The sequence below is a fragment of the Hemicordylus capensis genome, chromosome 1 (genome assembly GCF_027244095.1).
Source record: "Hemicordylus capensis ecotype Gifberg chromosome 1, rHemCap1.1.pri, whole genome shotgun sequence".
Lineage (NCBI taxonomy): Eukaryota > Metazoa > Chordata > Lepidosauria > Squamata > Cordylidae > Hemicordylus > Hemicordylus capensis.
Window position 1 is genome coordinate 21821273 of NC_069657.1, and position 20807 is coordinate 21842079.

The 20807-nt window shown below is 42.6% G+C and overlaps 1 protein-coding gene across 8 annotated transcripts in view; it reads left to right on the forward strand.

Annotated features, from left to right (window-relative positions):
• The window catches only part of CDC42BPB (CDC42 binding protein kinase beta), a 174891-nt gene that overhangs the window by 62876 nt on the left and 91208 nt on the right, over nucleotides 1-20807 (forward strand). For all 8 annotated transcript variants that reach the window (XM_053257808.1, XM_053257816.1, XM_053257842.1 and 5 more), the window contains exons 3-5: nucleotides 745-828; nucleotides 16493-16588; nucleotides 19897-20045. In XM_053257808.1, coding sequence (XP_053113783.1) covers nucleotides 745-828; nucleotides 16493-16588; nucleotides 19897-20045 — 329 coding nt within the window. The remainder of the gene's footprint in view (nucleotides 1-744; nucleotides 829-16492; nucleotides 16589-19896; nucleotides 20046-20807) is intronic.

A 20807-nucleotide genomic window follows, 5' to 3' on the forward strand; every position in this document is an offset into this window, starting at 1 on the left:
ACTAATGTTCTTAGGTTTGGGCTCTGGTCAGTAGTGCAAATAATGATCACACATGTTTTCAGTTGCACGCATGCACACACACCAGGAAATATTATAATGGTCATAATTATAACATAGTGGTTATATCTAATCACCCCATGTGTAGAAGGTAGTGCTTAGGGGATCAGTGTTCCCTTGGGTGTGTATCTTAAGTGTCCTTTGGGACAGATCTTGGAGAACAATAATGTTATCCAATACCAGTATGCAAATATATTTCAGGTTAATTTGGTTAATTTTAAATTTAATTATTTTGATCCATTGCCGGCTGGTTTCAAATGTGTTTTCCTCTAGGGTCAGTTGCTCTTGTCTTTTTGTGGCTGGCTCTGCTCAAAGTTATTTCACCATCAAAGGCATATGCTGTATTAACACTGCTGGTTCTTAGTAGACTTTGCAGCTTTTCAACATATTAAGGGATTTATACACTTGTAGCCCTATCTTTTAATGACAAATATTTGGGGACACACACTTGACTCCTGTTTCAATTGTTTACTCTTATGGGCTGCCTGTATATTTCCATAATTAGTATTATTTAAGTCTGAAAACAATTGTCAGTGGCATGCTGAATAATTTTTTTCATTCTGCAGTTATCGTACCGTAGTATAAGTTGATATTTATATTCTGTTTTCTTTATTGGCAGTTCCAGCACTAACAACCCATTTAAAATGCCATTGCCTTTGTAGTAATATATATCTTTTTAAATTCTAGGTTGCAGTTGTTAAAATGAAATGCACAGAGCGCATTTATGCGATGAAAATTCTGAATAAATGGGAAATGCTTAAAAGGGCAGAGGTAAGTACAGTGTTTCTAATTCAGAGATTTGGGTTTGGTTTTGTTTTTTTAAAGAATGACATTAAGGAAAATTGCAGTGAACTTCTGCCAGATTAGAAAGAATTACTGCATGAGCATATAGGGGCTCCATTTTTTTAAAATAAGTGAGCTGCTTTAATGTACTCAAGTCTGACAGTCCCTTCGAGGCATCTGTTGTTCTCTGCGCTACTGTGTATTCATTTACCAGACAGTCTGCCCTAGTTCTTACCATGAATTATATTGGCCAGATTTTTGTTTACTGTAAAACCAAGTTAAAGACGACATGGAAGCTTCAGATTTCACTTAATATGACATAGAGCCACATGTAAAAATCATTATTAAAAATGATGAAGAATAGATGTTTCTGCATTTGAAAATTAAACCTTCAAGGGTAACTGTTAATTTGGGGAAATGCTTTTGGCTCCTTAAAAAAAGTGAGACGGTGTTTGTGAAAGTGAAATGCATTGTTGATTCATATGAAATGAGATACTTTGGTTCAGAAATGCCATAAATACCCTAACAGACATTTTATGTATATTAAAAAGATCAACATGTAACATATCAAAGAGGGCTTTTAATAGAATATGCATCAAGATATGTATAAATCAGCAAATAATGCATTGGCAAAAATCCATTATAACAGTGTATAACATTCAAAAAGAACTATCAAATTATAACACATAGTGTGAAATTCACACTATGGACACAGTCCAGTGGCTAATTTTCATTGGACTTGGAAGAATTTGATTGGATGCAGAAACACACTCTATAAACACATTTCACAGTCCACTACAATACAACCTCTATTAATCTTTGAGAGATTTCCATCGGGTTTTGTTTCTTTTTGAAGAGATATTTTTATTTCTTCCTTGTGTCTTATAACAAGTAATAGGAAATACAGCTTGCATTCTGCAAGCATAGATACATTCCTGACTGCCACAAGAAATCTCTCCTTCCTCCAATCTAAGGCTGGTTCAAATATGTGAAAGAAAAACTTCTGCATCACTTCTTTCTTCGTGTGTGGTTTTGCATCTACTGGGGTGTGATGGCTGCTGTTGCTGCTACTTTGCCTTAAGTATTTTATAGAAAGGAAAGGTTGTGCTGTTGAGTCAGTGTCGACTCCTGGCAACCACAGAGCCATGTGGTTTTCTTGGTAGAATACAGGAGTGGTTTACCATTGCCTTCTCTGTGCAGCATGAGATGATGCGTTTCAGCACCTTCCTATTTCGCTGCTGCCTGATATAGGATTTCCCCATATTCTGGGAAACACACCAGTGGGGTTTTGAACCAATAGCCTCCTACTGTCTAGGCAGGTTGCTTCTCCGCTGAAGGGTGGAGTAAAAGTGTCATAAATAAGGATGAAAACCAGTATGTAAATGAGTTGTTATGGAAATGTAAGCTAGGGGTGTGCACGAAATGAATTTTGCGTTTCATTTCGAGCTCAAAATGAAACCCAAAATGCTCAAATTGTTTCATCAAAACAGCGGCCAAGACAGCTGTTTCGATGAAACACTCAAAACATTTCAAGTGCCATTTTGGAGAGCTCTTTTTCTGGGGAGAGCTGGTCTAGCAGTTGAGTTAGCAGGCAAACCAGTCCTCAGAGGCGGGCCAACACGCTAAGTCCAGAGGGGAGGCCTGATCTACCCGCCTCACGCAGATAAACCAGTCCTCTGAGACGGGCTGACGTGGAGACCAGCCCCTGCTCTGGACCTAGCACATCAGCCCATCTCGGAAGACTGGTCTACCTGCTGGCCCTAATTAGTAGACCAGCTTTCCCCAGAAAAACAGCCCTCCAAAATGGTGCTCAAAATGGGGTAGTTTTGTTTCAAGCTTGAAACAGGTCCTCTATTTTAAGTGTATTTTGTTTAAAAACAGCACTTTTGAGCTCAAATCGTTCTGCACATCTCTATTATAACCACTTTGGAGGAAAATGGGAGATCATTGTAATGCTTACAAACTAGGATTATTAATAGATTTTGAAGAATTTATAGTTTCTGATCTTTTAACCAATTGGTTAATCACAATAAAACAAATTTGAATGCCAAATCTATTTTGATACAAGTTCAAAAGTGCAGTAAAAAAAGTTTTAAAGCTTTCTTTACCACTCATGCACAGTCTGAAAAGCCAGCATGCTTTGAGTGCTCCAAAGGCTTTCTGAATAAATGGAGATTACATAATCTGAAAGCCAAGAGAGGAGTAAGATTGTTCCTCCTTATATTGTTCCTCCCCATTCCATAGGGCCTCTATTGAAAAGCTCTGCTCCTTCCTGCAGAAGTGGCATGAAATGGGACACATGAGGTGGAAGCATTCATATGAGGACAGACAGAAGACATGTAGATCCTAAGTCATGAGGTCCTTCTAAGGGTCAAAACTAGCCATTTGAATTACTATTAAGCTAGTAAAACCTATCATACCTGTTAGGATTTAAATCATGAACTATTCACTAGCTGACCCGCTACACAGAACTGCGGCGGGCAGCCAAGATGGGCCCTGCTGCTGCCGATTTTCTCCCTCCTGTCCGCCTGCCACTGCCGCCTCTCTCGCCCCCCGCGTCTCTCGCCCCCCCGCCCGCCGTTGATTTGAAGAAAGTTTCTACATATTTCTTAACAATGGTGCAGATCTGAAAACTAAAACATGTTAATTTTAAATTCCGTAGAGCATTTACAACATCTAGGATAGTGTACTTGATGTAATTTTGCGTTAGGGACCCAGTTTCTTTATCTGTGGTTTTTAAAATAGGCAAGATTCATCTATCCGCAGTTCCTGGGTGTCTGGAAATGACTTCTGATGTCATATCCAGCCACTAAATTGCAGCACAGAACCATTTTGTGGCTTAAAAAAAACAAACACTCAATTTTCAAAAATAATTCTCAATTTTGAAGGTTTGAATGGGGGGAGGCTTTCTGGAGGCCTGGAGAGCAAGATACTATGCTTTATTCCTTTCCCCTCTGATTTTTTTGGATTTTTTTAAGCTCAAGGAACCTAACCCCCCAATTCCCATTGACTCAAGGTTTCGTTATTTGTGGTTTCCATATTCACGCCTGTAGGTGAAAACAGAATCTCTGCAAATAATGAGGGCCACCTGTAGTACATAACAGAGTTCCTATGTAATGGATACTTTTACTCATTAGCTATGTCAAGCTAAAGATGCAGTGGCAATAGATTACAAATCATAACAAGTAAATCTCACGGTCAAAATAGCATTTATACTTTATTCAAATACTATTCTTAAATATCACATACATTTTAAAAAGTTCTCTATCTACTCTGATGCTCATACAAAAAGCAGATTATTAGAACCTTGAATAAAAATAACAACCAGTTTAATAATCAAATCAATGTTTGTAATAAGTTTGACATTGTTGACTTAATTCTTTGTGAAACTACTTCTAATTGGAATCTTTAATGTCTAACCATTAATTTTACATTCCAATAAGATGAACATGAGTCTCTGACATGTTGGAGAGGAGAGTATGTATTAATTTTCTCTTGGAAACTGTAAAAGATCAATTTTGTTTCCTATCCCTGTCTGTCAGCTGCAAGTTAGTAAATACCTGTTGAACGAACTCAGGGCAATATGTTCAGAGATGGACTAGAACAAAATGCTAGTTAGCAGATAAAAAGGGTTACACATATAGTTGCCTCCCAAAAGTGAGTGCTAAATCTGTTTCAGTGATTTGTTTCATTTTGATACTTGGAAATTGATAATATGTTAATAAAGCCAGAAAATAGAATTAAAACGAGTTGGGGACCCATGAGGAATAGAGAAAAAACTAGGAGTCCCCCACCTAGTAGTATAGTAGCATGAGACTGCTGAGCTCTGGGGCCAGAGGAACAGGAAACTGCTATGAACCTGGGTAGTGTTATGCAGGTGGTGGTGGTGGTGGTGAATATATTTACTTCTCACAGTTCACATCTCCAGACTCTGTTTCACTCTTCCCCTGCCCCCCTTCTTCTTCCATGATACATTAAAGTGTTAGGAACCTGCGAGGAGTGCTCTTTGAGCTCAGCATTGTCAAACTTTTAAAACATCCTGGATTTGGAGGCCAGGGAAGATTAGGATACTAATCCCCTTTCCCCTGCTGGATACCATAAGCTAACAGAGATTTGATAAAGGCAATTTCCCCCATGTGTTCCCTTACCTCCCCCCCCCCCCCACACACACATTGAGCATAGGATAATGAATGTTCTCAGTCTTCATCATAGAAACTCACCCAGTTGGTTTGTAGAGCAAAAACGTTAGCATAAATGACTGTATGATTGGTGTTCCCCTTGCAAATTTAATAAACCTTTGTATGTCTAATCTGTCTGCTCAGCCACACTTTTGAGTTGTGTGGGGACCTGCTGATCCTTTTCTCCCCTCTGCTGGGAATTTTCCTCTAAGGACTGCTGAGCTTGCCCAATTAACTCCTTGCTGCCACCACCATGATTGCCTGGCGGGGGTGGGGGGGATTCCAAATCCACATACAGCCTCACCAGAGGCGTATCTAGAGAAAATAGTGCCTAGGGCAAGCACTGAAATTGCACCCCCTGTCCAAGCATCTGACACCCATCTTTCAGATAACTTTACCATAATATCAGCTCAAAAATTCAAGTCAGGCTTGTTAATCTTTTAATATTTCTAAAACTATTTAGCAGTGGATGTATCCAGACCAAAAAATGCTAGAAAACTAAAAATTTCAGTATGCTGTGGCTCATGAAATACCCAAATACTATGTGGAGGTGTACTTGGAAAACTAAACAGAAGTGCCTGTCTAATTCTCTACTATGCATTGTAGCATCACTATTACATAAGTTTTAAAAATAAATGGAGAATTTGACTTTTCCCAGATACTCTGAAAATAATTAAAGGATATGCAGATTAAACTGTTTCACTGCTTGGAATATATTCTAGTCCTTCAGAAAGACAGTTAAAATGAGAGAAAGAGAGCAAGAAACTCCCAGTGGGCCTTAATACTAAGGATTTCACACTGATTCAAAGACAAACTCACCATTAATAGCCATGTTATTAAGACATCACATTTAACTCACTTATCACAAGAAGCAAAGTAAGAGCAAATGAATACAATCCTAGCTCATAAGCTTCAGCTCAGTATTCACAAGTCCTGATTCTCTGTACATAGTGCCAAACTGAATATGTGTACAGTGACTTATATTAAATTTAATTTTTTTTAAGCTGTAGCCCCTTCGGGGGGCTTCCTAAAGGCCACGGGGGAGGTCTGCAAAGTTCCCCCTCCCCTTGCTGGCTTCTAGGGCCTCGTAGGGACCATTTGAGCATGTGCGGTGGCCATTAAAAAAAAAATTTTTTTTTAATGGCTGTCAAAAACAAAATGGCCACCGTACATGCTCAGTTGGCCTCTGCGAGGCCTGGCATGGCCTAGGGCCTCACAGAGGTCATTTGAGCATGCACGGTTGCCATTTTGTTTTCTGTGGCCATTTAAAAAAAATAAAATAAAATGGTGTGCCCCTTCAAGTGGCGCCCGGGGCACATGCCCTGCCTGCCCCACCATAGATACACCCCCAAGCCTCATTTCTGTTATTGTTTCTTTTTTATTCTGTTCTTTTCTTGTAGCTTTCTGTCCCTGCTACAGGGTAACCTTTTTGATGGTGTTGTGTGGATTTAGGCTCAGGTTTTTACAAAGTGGATCTCTACACCAGGTTAAAATAAATAATCAGGATTTTCTCTGCTGCTGGATGAGGACATCTCACATGGGTTATCCTTCCCACATGCTCCAGAAGGCAGGACTATGTAAATTATGAAAAGAGGCTAGGAAGGAGCCCCACCCAGTTCTAGCCTTACATCCTGCTCCAGAGACAGCCTTTTTCCTCCTTAGCCAAGCCTTCTCTTGCTATATTCCCATATTCCTATACTTCTCTATCATCTTTCTCTCTCTTCTTTGCCTTATTTACTCCTCTTTAAAAAACAAAAACCACCTTTGTATTTATCTTCTCTTCTGTTATCTTGGTATTTATCTTTTCTTCTGCCCTCTATGGCCCAGATGCTAAACAGGATTAGGAATATTCTACTCCTAAAGGGAAGAACTCTTCCTTTCCTCCACTGAGGTGACCTTACCAGCAAGCGGTAACAACCCACTCTACGGCCGCAAGCACGCCAGCGACCAACAGGTGCCCGCTGGTGCTCTTTGATGGAGGGGGTGGCCTGATTCCCAAGCAGGATCACCTGGGCATCTACATTCACCTTCACCTGACATTACAAGCTTGACTTGCATCACTCTTCACAAGTTGCCTTTGGCAGACGTGTCCTTTGAGAGGCTCTTCTGCCCCAGTAGATGCTGATGCTCCCACCTGGGGTTCTTAGCTGTGGCAAGTTCCACATGAGATGTCCTCATCCAGCAGCAGAGAAAGGGGCATTGGTTAATCACCATGAAGGCTTCTTGTTGCTGCTGGATTTAAGGACATCTAAAACCACCTGTTCAGGGATCTGTATCTGCTGGTGTACCTCTCCTTTTCTTCTCATATTTCTCTATGTACTTTGGACTTGGCTGCTATGAACTGGGTGGGGTTCTCCTTCTCAGACTCTTAAAGCATCTCATAATTTGCATAGTCCTGCCTCCAGGAACATGTGGGAACATGAGATGTCCAGCAGCCAGAAGAATCCAGCAGCAAGGCTTCATGGTGAGACTGATGCTCCTTTCTGTTTTGTTGTCATAAAGTGATCCATTTCTGTTGTTAACAACATACAAATATATTCTAATACTGTTTACTTTACCAAAATCTAATAAGCACAGGTCAGACTGCTTATCAAATAAAATAGAAAAAACTCATCTAGGCCTATCTAAATGTGAATCTTTCCTAACCTTTCTCAATTTATGGTTATATTTCTTCAGGGAAATCCTCTCTATCCTCTCGGGTAGTCATGCTTCCCAGTCTTTATACCAGGGCTGCACAGCTTCAGCCCTCCAGCTGTAACGATTGGCCACTACGGCTATAGATGATGGAATTGTAGTCCAACAAAAGCTGGAGGGCCAAAGTTGTGCTGGCCTGCTTTCCACAATCACCAGCTTCTTAACAGTCTCCTCATATGCTCCATTGTGCTTCTGTCTCTTATAAACTAGCTCTGGCTCCCTGTCACCTTAAACCCTGACACAAATTAATATTATCGTATTAAACCCCTATGATCCATTCACCGGGGTTGTCACCTCAATATGAGATACTTTTAAAAAATCACCAGCATCCCTTCAGATATTATTCTACCAATATGCATGGCACTCTACAGATTTTAAAAGTCTGTACTCAAGGAGCTAACTAAAATTAAATATGAGACAACAGGAGGTGGTAATGGTAAAAAAAAAAGGAATAATGTGTTCAGGTCAGTTACGTACATTTAGGTTTAGTATCATTAGGTTGCGTGTTCCCAACCTTGGGTCCCCAGAAGTTGTTGGGCTACGACTCCCATCATTCCCAGCCACAGTGCTCTCCCAACCTTGGGATTCCAGATGTTGCTAGATGAAGGGATCTAGACTACAACTCCCATCATGTTGTAAACCACCTAAAGACTTTGGTGGTGGGCAGTATATAAATATGCTAAATAAATAAATCATCCCCAGCCACATTATGGCTGGGGATGATGGGAGTTGTGGTCCAGCAACATCTGGTGATCCAAGGTTGGAAACCTCTGTAGCAAAAAATAAGGACTAGGACTTCTGAGGAGGAGTTTGAAGGACAAGTGGCAGTATCACAGAAGTATTCTGGGCTGGCATTCTAGACATAAAGGGCAACTAGGGAGAAAAGGTTATAGGCAGGGATATATTGGGTTATGAGATCAGAGGGAAAGGAGAGCGCCAAGTCCATGGAGGCTTTGAAGATAAGGACAAGGAGTTTGTGCTGGGTCTAGGAGCAAACTAGAAGCCAATGTAGAGATTTAAAGACCATGTGGTCAGAGCGACAAGATAGGTGAGTTATTTTAGTGGCAGAGTTCTGGATAGGACTGAAGTGGGATACTGGAAGACCAGAAAGGAGAAGGTTGCAATAGTTAAGACCAGTGTGTGAACCACAATTTTTGCCAGGGAGTATGGGGTCAGGGAGGAAGGGCCATATTTTTTCAGTGTAGTAGACATTAAAGTCATGGTGACACACTAAACTTCTTTCTCTGCTGCTGCTGCTTTTGTCTGTTTCATAGGCAGAGATCCTTCAACCTTATGCTCTCTTTCTATCTCTTCATACAGTTTCCTGACACTTAATAGCATTCAGAAAAAGGCTACCTCATATTTACATGTTCTAAGGGCTCCAGAAATCTTACCAGCACACCAATGGCAAGTGATTTACAGATGATAAATTGCAGATAATGCAGGGAGTGTCTGGCTGGTTTTGCAGAAGGCAGAATCAGTGTGAGAGAGTAATGTTGCAAAATCCCTGCTGGAAATGAAGAAAGCCCAATGGCCCCAGCTCCTCTCTCGCACTTTCTTGGATTCTCTGAGACACAGAAAGTCAAACAAGACCCCTGTGTTCTCCATGGCACCAGGAAAGTGGCATGGGATACTGACTGCTTCTTGCCTTCTATATAGCCCTACAAGCAGGGGAAATAAGATCAAGCCCTTCCCCTCAGTCTTCTGCCACAGACTGGGAGGAACATTCAGTAGTTTCTGGTTATGAAGATAGGGAAGAATATCTGGATCTCTGTATATGATAAATAAAATATAAGATGTGTTCTAGTCAAGTCAAGTTTTATTTACGGTCCTAGACCAAACAATCCATGCATACAAATAGCAGAACAATTTATAAAAACTCTATAGGTTTGTGTTCTACAACTTAAAGAAATTTGTGCACTTGACTGGATTTAAAGGGTCATATATAATGCTGTCTGTGTGTTACTGCAGATGTTAATACGGTAAAAACAAGGCTGCGTAACTTTGGCCCTGGTTGAGGGAGTCTGGTGGCCCAGTCTGATCCCAGCTTCTCCCTACAGGGTATTCTGTTGAGGAGCAGGGGAGGGGAGGTGGAGTGGCTGTGATTGCTAATAACAACATCTCCTTTAACAGGGTCCCTGCCAAAGTGTCTTACCAAATCAAATGTGTATACTTAGGTTTTGAGGACTAGGGATAGTCTAGGACTTCTGCTGGTGTACCACTCACTCCGCTGCCCAGTGGAGTCCCTAATTAAGCTGATGGATTTGGTCTTGGGTTTGGTGTTGGAATCCCCCAGGCTTGTGGTGGTAGGGGACTTCAATGTTCACTTCGAGACCAGTTTGTCTAGGGCAGCTCAGGAGTTTATAGCAGCCATGACAACTATCGGCCTATCGCAGGCAGTCTAGGAACTGATGCATGTTGCTGGTCATATGCTTGATCTAATCATTTACTCTGATCAGGGTGGTGTTCGGTGGGTAGAACTCCTGTGTTTTCCCCATTGTTACGGACGCACCACCATCTGGTTAAGGTTGGACTCAAAATCATGTCCCACTTCCACAGGGGTGAGGGGTCTGTTAGGATGGTTTGTCCGAGAAGCTTATTGGATCCAATAGGATTCCAAAAAGCCTTGGAAAGATTTAGTGTTGGCTCTGCCGGAGATCCTGTTGATATCCTGGTGGAGAACCGGAACAGCAAATTCACCAGGGCAGTAAACAGGATCGTTCCTAAGCATCCTCTCTGACCTGCTTCAAAACTGGCCCCTTGGTATACATAAGCTCTACAGGGGACTGAAGTGGCAAGGTAGACTGGCCTGCAAGCGGAGAAAGTCTCAACTCTAATCTGACAGATTATGACATGGAGCGCACTTGAAGACCTGTCCTCAGCCAGTACATGCAGCAAAGAATCAATTCTTTTCTGTCTGTATTGCATCTGATTATGGAGAAGGGTCCAACCTGGTTGCGAGAGGCTGGTGACCTGGTCTGGTTCCAGCTACTCCCTCCAGGGTACTCTGTTGAGGAACAGGTAAAGGGATGTGGGCAGAGAGGTCCAGCAGAGCTGTTTAGGGTTGCGAGAGGGCTAGTACATGCCCCTCCTCCCTTGAATCAGGTTTGGAACAATCAGTTACCTGCTGTGATGTTTTTAATGAATTGTTTGTGGATAAAATCTCTTGTATTCAGGCTGACTCAGATCCCACAATTCGTGCAGTGTCTGATGCAGAGGTGTCCAGCAACATCTCTTATGTAGTTAGCCTGGATCAGTTTGTGACTCCTGAGGATGTGTACAAGCTGCTTGGAACAGTGTGGCCTACCACCTGTTCTCTTGGCTCTTGTCTGACAGAGCTTATACTATTTGGCAGCGGGGTTGTTGTAGAAGGCCTGGTAGAGATTATATATGCTTCTTGGGGAGGGCAGAATACCTTCCTGCCTTAAGGAGGCAATCATTAGACCTTTTCTGGAAAAGCCTGCACTGGATCCCTCAGAGTTAAGCAACTATAGGCCTGCCTTCAACCTTCTGTGGTTGGGCAAGGTAATTGAGAGGATGGTGACCTCCCAGCTCCCGGCAGTCTTGGAGGAAACTGATTATCTAGACCCAGTTCAAACTGGCTTTTGGGCGGGCTATGGGGTGGAGACTGCCTTGGTCAGCCTGGTGGATGATCTCTAATTAGGAATTGATAGAGGGAGTGTGACTCTTTTGATCTTTTTGGCTACCTCGGCAGCTTTTGATACTGTCAACCATAATATCCTTTTGGAGCATCTGAGAGGGTTGGGGGTGGGAGGCACTGCTTTGCAGTAGCTCCCCTTCTACCTCTTGGATAGATTCCAGATGGTATTGCTTGGAGACTGTTGCTTTTCAAAATCTAAACTTATATGGTGTCCCCCAGGGCTCCATATTGTCTCCAGTGCTTTTAAAGATCTACACATGAAACAGCTGGGATTGATTATCAGGAGACTTGGTGCAGGGTGTTATCAGTATGCTGATGACACCCAAATCAATTTCTCCATGACATCATCACCAGGAGAAGGCATAATCTCCCTAAATGTCTGCCTGGAGGCAGTGATGGGCTGAATGAGGGATAAATTCCAGATAAGACAGGGGTACTTATTGTCTGAGGTCAAAACTCGGGAGACTATTTTATGTGGTGGTTCTGAATGGGGTCATACTTCCCCAGAAGGAACAGATATGCAGTTTGGGGGTCCTTCTGGATCTTAATCTTTCTCTGGTGTTCCAAGTAGGGATGTGTGAATGGGTTCAGTATCAAACCCATTCAACATCGAACAGGAACATCAATACCAAACTGGCCCCTGTTCGGCCAGATCATGGACCAAACAACCCCTGGTTCAGATTTGGGGGTTCATTTTTTAATTTTTTTTTAAAAAAACTTTTTAAAAGAAAGAAATATAACTCACTGCCGCCAAGTTATTAAGTTCCTGGGCCGTCCACACAGAGGCCCATTGGGCATGCACAGCCTCCAAAATGGCCACCACCATGGAGATGAGGCCCAGAATGGGCCAAAGACTGCCCAAACTGGACTATTCGGAACTTAATGGATGCTGGCGAGAGAAAGATGAACCTCTAGAGCACACACACACCCCGACCAGTGGCCATGGATAAGCCTCCAGAACGGCAGGGGTGAAGACTTATTTTTCTGGTTTTTTTAAAAAGGGTTTTTAAAAAAATATTTTTTAAAAAATTTGTAACCTCCCAAACCAAACCGGGGGGGGGCATTTGGGGGTGAACAAAACGGTTCTGGACTCAAACCAAACTGGGCAACCTGGTTTTGTGAACACCCCTAGTCACAGGTTGAGGCTTCTGCTGATATGCCAGCTACGTTCATTACTTAAGGTAAATGACCTCAGAACAGTGGTACGTATTCTGGTAACATCCAGACTTGACTACTCCAATGCACGCCATGTGGGGCTGCCTTTGTATATAGTCTGGAAACTGCACTTGGTACAGAATGCAGCAGCCAGGTCATCTCTGGGTCATCTCGGAGGGACCATATTACTCCTATTGGCTAATTCCCAATAGGTTTCTGGGCAAAGTACAAGCTGCTGGTTATAACCGATAAAACCCTTAAACAGCTTAGGCCCTGAGTATTAAAGAGAATATTTTATCCACTATGAGCCCCATCACCCACTGAAATCATCTGGAGAGGTCCATCTGCAGTTGCCACTGGCTTGTCTGGTGACTGCGTAGGGACCGGCCTTCTCTGTTGCTGCCCCAAGACTCTGGAATGCACTCCCTGCTGAAATGAGAGCCTCCCCATCTCTGACAATTTTTAAAAAGTCTCTGAAGACTTTTTTTTTTGCCCATGCTTTTTAACTGTACTGTGGCTTTAAATTGTGTTAAAACAGATGAAAATAAAAATTTGGACGTTTGGAGATGGACGTTTGGGGTGGTCTGAAAATGTGATAGATTATTTTTAATTTTTTTTAATTGTTAAATTTATATACTGCCTTTCATTAAAACAATCCCAAGGTGGTTTACACAGAATTAAAAACAAAATTATAATAATGACACAATTAAAATATTAAGCTAAAAATATAAAACAAATCTGATTAAAAATTTAAAACATAAGCATTAAAACAGTACAAAATACAAATAAGCAGCTGCAGAGACAATCATATAAAAGCCTGAAGAGAGAGAGAGAGATTGTTGGAGAGCTACTCCTATCATCCCCAGGCACAGTGGCCAATAGTCAGGGATGATGGGAGTTGTAGTCCAACTCCTGGAGAGCTGGAGTTGTGCAGACTTTGGTAAAAGTATACAGGTGAAACTCGAAAAATTTGAATATCGTGCAAAAGTCCATTAATTTCAGTAATGCAAATTAAAAGGTGAAACTGATATATGAGATAGACGCATTACATGCAAAGTGAGATGAGTCAAGCCTTAATTTGTTATAATTGTGATGATCATGGCTCCAGGTGTCCCACTCCAATCAGCTAATCAATCCATAACACCTGCAAAGGGTTCCTGAGCCTTTAAATGGTCTCTCAGTCTGGTTCATTAGGAATCACAATCATGGGAAAGACTGCTGACTTGACAGTTGTGCAGAAAACCATCATTGACACCCTCCATAAGGAGGGAAAGCCTCAAAAGGTAATTGCAAAAGAAGTTGGATGTTCCCAAAGTGCTGTATCAAAGCACATTAATTGAAAGTTATGTGGAAGGGAAAAGTGTGGAAGAAAAAGGTGCACAAGCAGCAGGGATGACCGCAGCCTAGAGAGGATTGTCAGGAAAAGGCCATTCAAAAGTGTTGGGGACTTTCACAAGAAGTGAACTGAGGCTGGAGTTAGTGCATCAAGAGCCATCACACACAGAGGGATCCTGGACATGGGCTTCAAATGTCGTATTCCTCTTGTCAAGCCGCTCCTGAACAACAAACAACGTCAGAAGCGTCTTACCTGGGCTCAAGAAAAAAAGAACTGGTCTGTTGCTCAGTGGTCCAAAGTCCTCTTTTCTGATGAGAGCAACTTTTGCATCTCATTTGGAAAGCAAGGACCCAGAGTCTGGAGGAAGAATGGAGAGGCACACAATGCAAGATGCTTGAAGTCCAGTGTGAATTTTCCACAGTCTGTGCTGATTTGGGCCATGTCATCTGCTGGTGTTGGTCTACTGTGCTTCATTAAGTCCAGGGTCAACGCAGCCGTCTATCAGGAGATTTTGGAGCACTTCATGCTTCCTTCCGCAGACGAGCTGTATGGGGATGCTGACTTCATTTTCCAGCAGGACTTGGCACCTGCCCACACTGCCAAAAGTACCAAAACCTGGTTCAATGACCATGGGATTACTGTGCTTGATTGGCCAGCAAACTCGCCTGACCTGACCCCATAGAGAATCTATGGGGCATTGCCAAGAGAAGGATGAGAGACATGAGACCAAACAATGCAGAAGAGCTGAAGGCCGCTATTGAAGCATCCTGGTCTTCCATAACACCTCAGCAGTGCCACAGGCTGATAGCATCCATGCCACGCTGCATTGAGGCAGTAATTGCTGCAAAAGGGGCCCAAACCAAGTACTGAACACATATGCATGCTTATACTTTTCAGAGGTCCGATATTGTTCTATTTACAATCCTTGTTTTATTGGTTTCATGTAATATTCTAATTTTCTGGGATTGTGGATTTGGGGTTCTCATGAGCTGTACGCCATGATCATCACAATTATAACAAATTAAGGCTTCACTTATCTCGCTTTGCATGTAATGCGTCTATCTCATATATCAGTTTCACCTTTTAATTTGCATTACTGAAATTAATGAACTTTTGCAAGATATTCTAATTTTTCGAGTTTCACCTGTATGTAGGTTGTAAGCACTCATTCTAATCCTGGACATCTGTGGATACTGAAATCTTGAAGTATTTCCATTGGTACTTAAAATTTCAGTGCATTCTGCAGGGATGGGAAGCACATATACCATCCCTTTTTTGTTACTACTTTTCTTACCCTGCTCCCTCTACCACCATTTGGAGAGTGAAGATTTCACTTGCCTTGTGTAACGTGATGTGTTAAGGACTATAATTGACTCACAGTGCAAGTAAAAATGATGCAGCAGTTATTTTACTCATCTACAATACAACTTCAGGAGTGCTGCTGGGTTATAAAACCATTGTCTTATTTGCTTCAAGGCGCAATTTAAGGTGCCTGGTTCTTACCTGCAAAGTCCTAAATGGCTTAGGACTTGTTGCCTGACGGACCACCTTCTCCTATTTGTACCCCCTTGTACTCTTAGGTCATCTGAGGCCTCGCTTTGGATACTTGGTCTCTCTGATGTTTGGCAAGCATCCACAAGAAATAGTGCCTCTTTGACAGCAACACTTCTTTGGAATTCTTTCCCTATAGAGGCTACTTGAGCCCCTCACATTGCTCACCTTAATGTGATCGGTGTAAACTGGTTCTTCAGGATAGCCTTCAATGCTCAGTGACTCTCAGAAGTTTTTGTTTGTATGAAAATTATTTTTAACCGTTTATATGCCACTTTGGGTTGTGTGGAAGAAAACTGATATAAAACTTTTATTGAAATAATAAAGTTATTTGAAGCAAAGTTTGCCTGCCTTACCTTGGTTTACAGTGTGTGTTTAAAGAGTATGAGACATCTTTTCTTGATTGCTTCTGTCGTCTACCTAAAAGCTCAAATGAAGCAACCCACGATCTAGATCTATCTTCTCGTACAGGGGGAAAGCACATAGATACTATATATTTTCAACTTACGAGGCTCTTCTCCAGTCAAACCATTGAGCCATCCAGCTTAATTTCTACATTGATTGGCAGCAGCTCTCCAGGGTTTTCAGACAGGTGTCTTTCCTAGCTCTCTGGAGATGTCAGGGCTTGTACCAGAGACCTGTGTGCGGGGCATGTATGCTACCACTGATCCAACAGCTTCTCTCATATCGATTATAGATGAGCATGTTCCATTTTAAACGTGTCATTTTTCACAACTGTAAACCCATATATATTCATATGCCAGCTAAGAGGAGTTCATTTCTAAATGTTAGTCCCTTTCCATAAATAGTTCTTTTGGAAATGATGGTTTCTGTAATTAAAGGAGTATTTCTTTTTGTAAATCAAAACTGTGTATGAGGGAACGCAATTTTATTATGATGTTTGAATTTTATTTGAAATGTTTTGATAAGTTGTAAATTGTTTTGTTCCTTGGTATTAGTGTGCAGTTGCATGTTTTTTTAAAGCTATAAATAAAAATGCATTTAAAATGTTTGCCGCCTTGTTTTGTATACACAAATATAAGTTTTCAGCAATTCCTTTTCTCAATCCATTTCTAGACTGCTTGTTTCCGAGAAGAGAGAGATGTATTGGTGAATGGAGACTGTCAGTGGATTACTACATTGCACTATGCCTTTCAGGATGAAAACTATTTGGTATGTTGAGCAGTAAACTTTAAAAGGTGGACCCTTAACACCTGGATTCTCACTTGGATACCTATTGAGAATTTCAGAGCCTTAGATTATTGTTAGCTACATGCTCATTCATTCATTTTGAAGGAAAAACAAATTTCCGGAATAATGCATATACAGTATGCTCGCTTTATTTTTCTCAGTAGATATGTTGATTTGCCATTAAATATAATGAGTTAGAGTCAATTTAATTAGATGGATAATTGTTCAGCTAAATGCCTATTCTCTAGTTACTTACCTTGGCACAGTAGCTTCATGTGTCACTTTATGCAAGATTCCAAGACTGCTTCTAAAATCCAGAGGTGGCCAAACTGAGGTAAGAACATAAAAACAGCCCTGCTGGATCAGGCCCAAGGCCCATCTAGTCCAGCATCCTGTTTCACACAGTGGTCCACCAGATGCCACTGGAAGCCTACAGGCAGGAGTTGAGGGCATGCCCTCTCTCCTGCTGTTACTCCCCTGCAGCTGGTACTCAGAGGCATCCTGCTTTTGAGGCTGGCCTATAGCCATCCAGCTAGTAGCCATTGATAGACCTCTCCTCCATGAAGTTATCCAAACCTCTCTTAAAGCCATCCAGGTTGTTGGCTGTCTGAGTTGAAGCCCACAATTGGCTTCTGTATTGTTCCATCATTGTTCCCAAGTATTTGAGGGAAGTGCAGATGGAATTAGAATTCAAAGAAACTAACAGGGTGCACGAAGCAAGGTTCATGCACAGGTTTGGCATTGAACCGGGTCCTCTAGGTATCTGTACTGGAGCCAGTGCTTTTTAACATAAATGATCTAGAAGTTGGGGTAAGCAGTAAGGTGGCCAGATTTGCAGATGACACCAAACTATTGAGAGTAGTTAAATCCACAACAGATTGTGAGGAGCTCCAAAAGGATCTCGCCAAACTGACAGATGCAATTCAGTGTAACTGTAAAGTGATGCATATTGGGGGGAAAAAATCCCAACTTCACATATACGCTGATGGGATCTGAGTTGTCTGTGACTGGCCAAGAGAGAGATCTTTGGGCATGGTGGACAGCTCGTTGAACCTGTCAACTCAATGTGTGGCAGCTGTGAAAAATGCTTGGAATAATTAGGAAGGGGGTTGAAAATAAAACTGCTAATGTTATAATGCCCTTTTACAAAACTATGGTGTGGCCACATTTGCAGTAGTGTGTACAGTTCTGGTCACCATATCTCAGAAAGGATGTTATAGAACTGGAGAAGGTGCAGAAGAGGGCAACCAAGATGATCAAGGGCCTAGAGCACCTTCCTTACAAGGCAAGGCTACAACACCTGGGGCTTCTTAGTTTAGAAAAAAGATGACTAGGGGAGACATGTTAGAGGTCTATAAAATTATGCATGGTGTGGAGAGTGAGAAATGTTTCTCCCTCTCTTACAACACTAGAACCAGGGGTCATTCCATGAAACTGATTGCCAAGAAATTTAGGACCAGCAAAAGGAGGCATAATTAACTTATGGAATTCTCTGCCACAAGATATGGTGACAGCCACCAACCAGGATGGCTTTAAGAAGTGTTTAGATAAATTCATGGAGGACAGGTCAGTGAATGGCTACTATTCTGAGCGCTATAGGCCACCTCCAGCTTCAGAGGCAAGATCCCTCTAAATACCAGTTGCAGGGGAGTAATAGCAGGAGAGAGAGTATACCCTTAATAGAACTCAGTGTGATATATCCATATGCTTCCCAGGTCTCCCACCCAGGCACTAACCAGATCCAGACATGCTTAGCTTCACCAGGGTTGCTGCTCTGTGTGCCTTTTGGATTAGGGATGTGTCCGAACCGGTCTGGAGGCCATTCTAAAGGCCTCCGAACTTCCAGACCGGTTCGGACTTGGCCGGTCCGGGCCCGGGTGGGGGGTCTTCCTTTTAGGGCGGGGAGGGCTTGCTTACCCCTCCCGCCTCTTTGCCCCCTTCAGCGCCCGTATTTTGCAGAGTAATTGGGGCGCTGGAAACCAGCCGCCCCCGCCACTCCCCCACGAGCAGATTAGGGGCAAAAAAACCCTACTGCCGCCCTCCTGCCCCCCTGCCCTCCCTCCTGCTGCCCCCCCCGAGTGCTCACCACATCATTTGCAAAAAATAGAGAGGAGCTCGCGAACAGAGCTCCTCTCTCGCCAAAGTCTCAGGCCCAACTGGGGCCTTGGGCGCGCGCTGCGCGCGATAGGACTCCTCAGCTAATGGAACTTCGGCCGGAAGCCCGGTCTACCCACCGGGAAGAAGCTGGGTAGACCGGGCCTCGTTGGGCCTGAGACTTTGGCAGGGGGGCAGGAGGGCGGCAGTAGGGTTTTTTTGCCCCTAATCCGCTCGCGGGGGGGGGGCAGCTGGGGCGGCTGGTTTCCAGCGCCCCAATTACTCTGTAAAATATGGGCGCTGGAGGGGGCAAAGAGGCGGGAGGGGTAAGCAAGCCCTCCCCGCCCTAAAAGGAAGGCCCCCCTTCGGTGTCGGTCCAGACTGCTCCGGACCATGCACATCCCTATTTTGAATCATGGTGTGCCTTTTGGACTTGGGCCTGTGATGCTCAAATACTTGCATATTTCAGTAACACTTGTACAGGATAAATTTTGGTGGATTGTAACAAAAATGTTGCTTCTAGTGGCTGTTCGTAAAGTGTGCCGTCGAGTTGGTGTCAACTCTTGGCAACCACAGAGTCCTGTGGTTGTCTTTGGTAGATTATAGGAGGGGTTTGCCATTGCCATATAGGAACATAGGAAACTGCCATATACTGAGTCAGACCATTGGTCTATCTAGCTCAGTATTGTCTTCACAGACTGGCAGTGGCTTCTCCAAGGTTGCAGACAGGAATCTCTCAACCGTATCTTGGAGAAGCCAGGGAGGGAACTTGAAACCTTCTGCTCTTCCCAGAGCGGCTCCATCCCCTAAGGGAAGATCTCATAGTGCTCACATGGAGTCTCCCATTCATATGCAACCAGGGCGGACCCTGCTTAGCTATGGGGACAAGTCATGCTTGCTACTACAAGACCAGCTGTCCTCTCCCGAGGAGAGGAGTATATCCCACGCAGTATGAGATGATGCCTCTCATCATCTTCCTATATTGCTGCTGCTCAATATAGGTGTTTCCCATAGACTGGGAAACATACCAGCGGGGCTTCGAACTGGCAACCTCTGGCTTGCTAGTCAAGTCATTTCCCCACTTGTAGTGCCCCTTAAAATGCTACCTGTAATTGCTGTATTTAATCCACTATTACCTTAATTCTACATTGATTCTTACCTGTTGTTTTGCTTCCCCCACCCCCACCCCATTTTAGTACTTAGTAATGGACTACTACGTAGGTGGTGATCTGTTGACACTACTTAGCAAGTTTGAAGACAAACTCCCTGAAGACATGGCAAGGTTCTATATCGGTGAAATGGTACTTGCTATACATTCCATTCATCAGCTACATTATGTGCACAGGTGAGGGATTAGTTTTATTTTGAAAAAAATGCATATTTTGAAGGTAACAAAAATGTGAAAGGTCACCTAAGGTTTGGTGTGCATAAAACAGAAGAAGCACTGCAGTAAATCTAGCTTTCCTCGCCTTTGCAATACTTCTGATGGACATACTTAGAGGTTCTACCACTGATTTTGTTGTCAGCCCCATATTCAACCCAGCTATCCACTTTTTTAAAAATAACAAAGCACTAAATGTAGTTTCCAAACAAAAGTTCATTTGTCAATTTAATTTTAAGAAAAAAGCTGTCAGCCGATCATATGTCATCGTAATGTCATGACATCAGGTGTGTAGTCTCTGAACCATTAGTGGGGATAGCATGGGGTTTCTTTTTGGGAACATGCAAGTCATGCAACATGGGCTTACCATGCAAAATGGCACCTTCCGTTCTGTGGCTGATTTGCATCCCAACCCATTTTATAGTCTTTTATAGAATAAACTCTTCTTCATTACTATTTTTGAAAGAATTGCAAAAAAGCCACAGTGGTAGTGTGTGTGGTTGGCAGCGGGGGGAGATGTTTGGGTATTGTTTCAACCAGTTTTAATGTACTAGTAGTTTCCGCATTAAAGTAATTTTTAACTTGCTAAAAATAATGTGACTTTTAATGACCTTTCTGAATAACTGCTACTTCAGGAAATTGCTCAAAGACTTTTTGTCTCTAGCTAGCTAGAAAATTGGCATTTAAAGACAGCTTTTCTGAGTAAACAAAAATGATATAATGCCA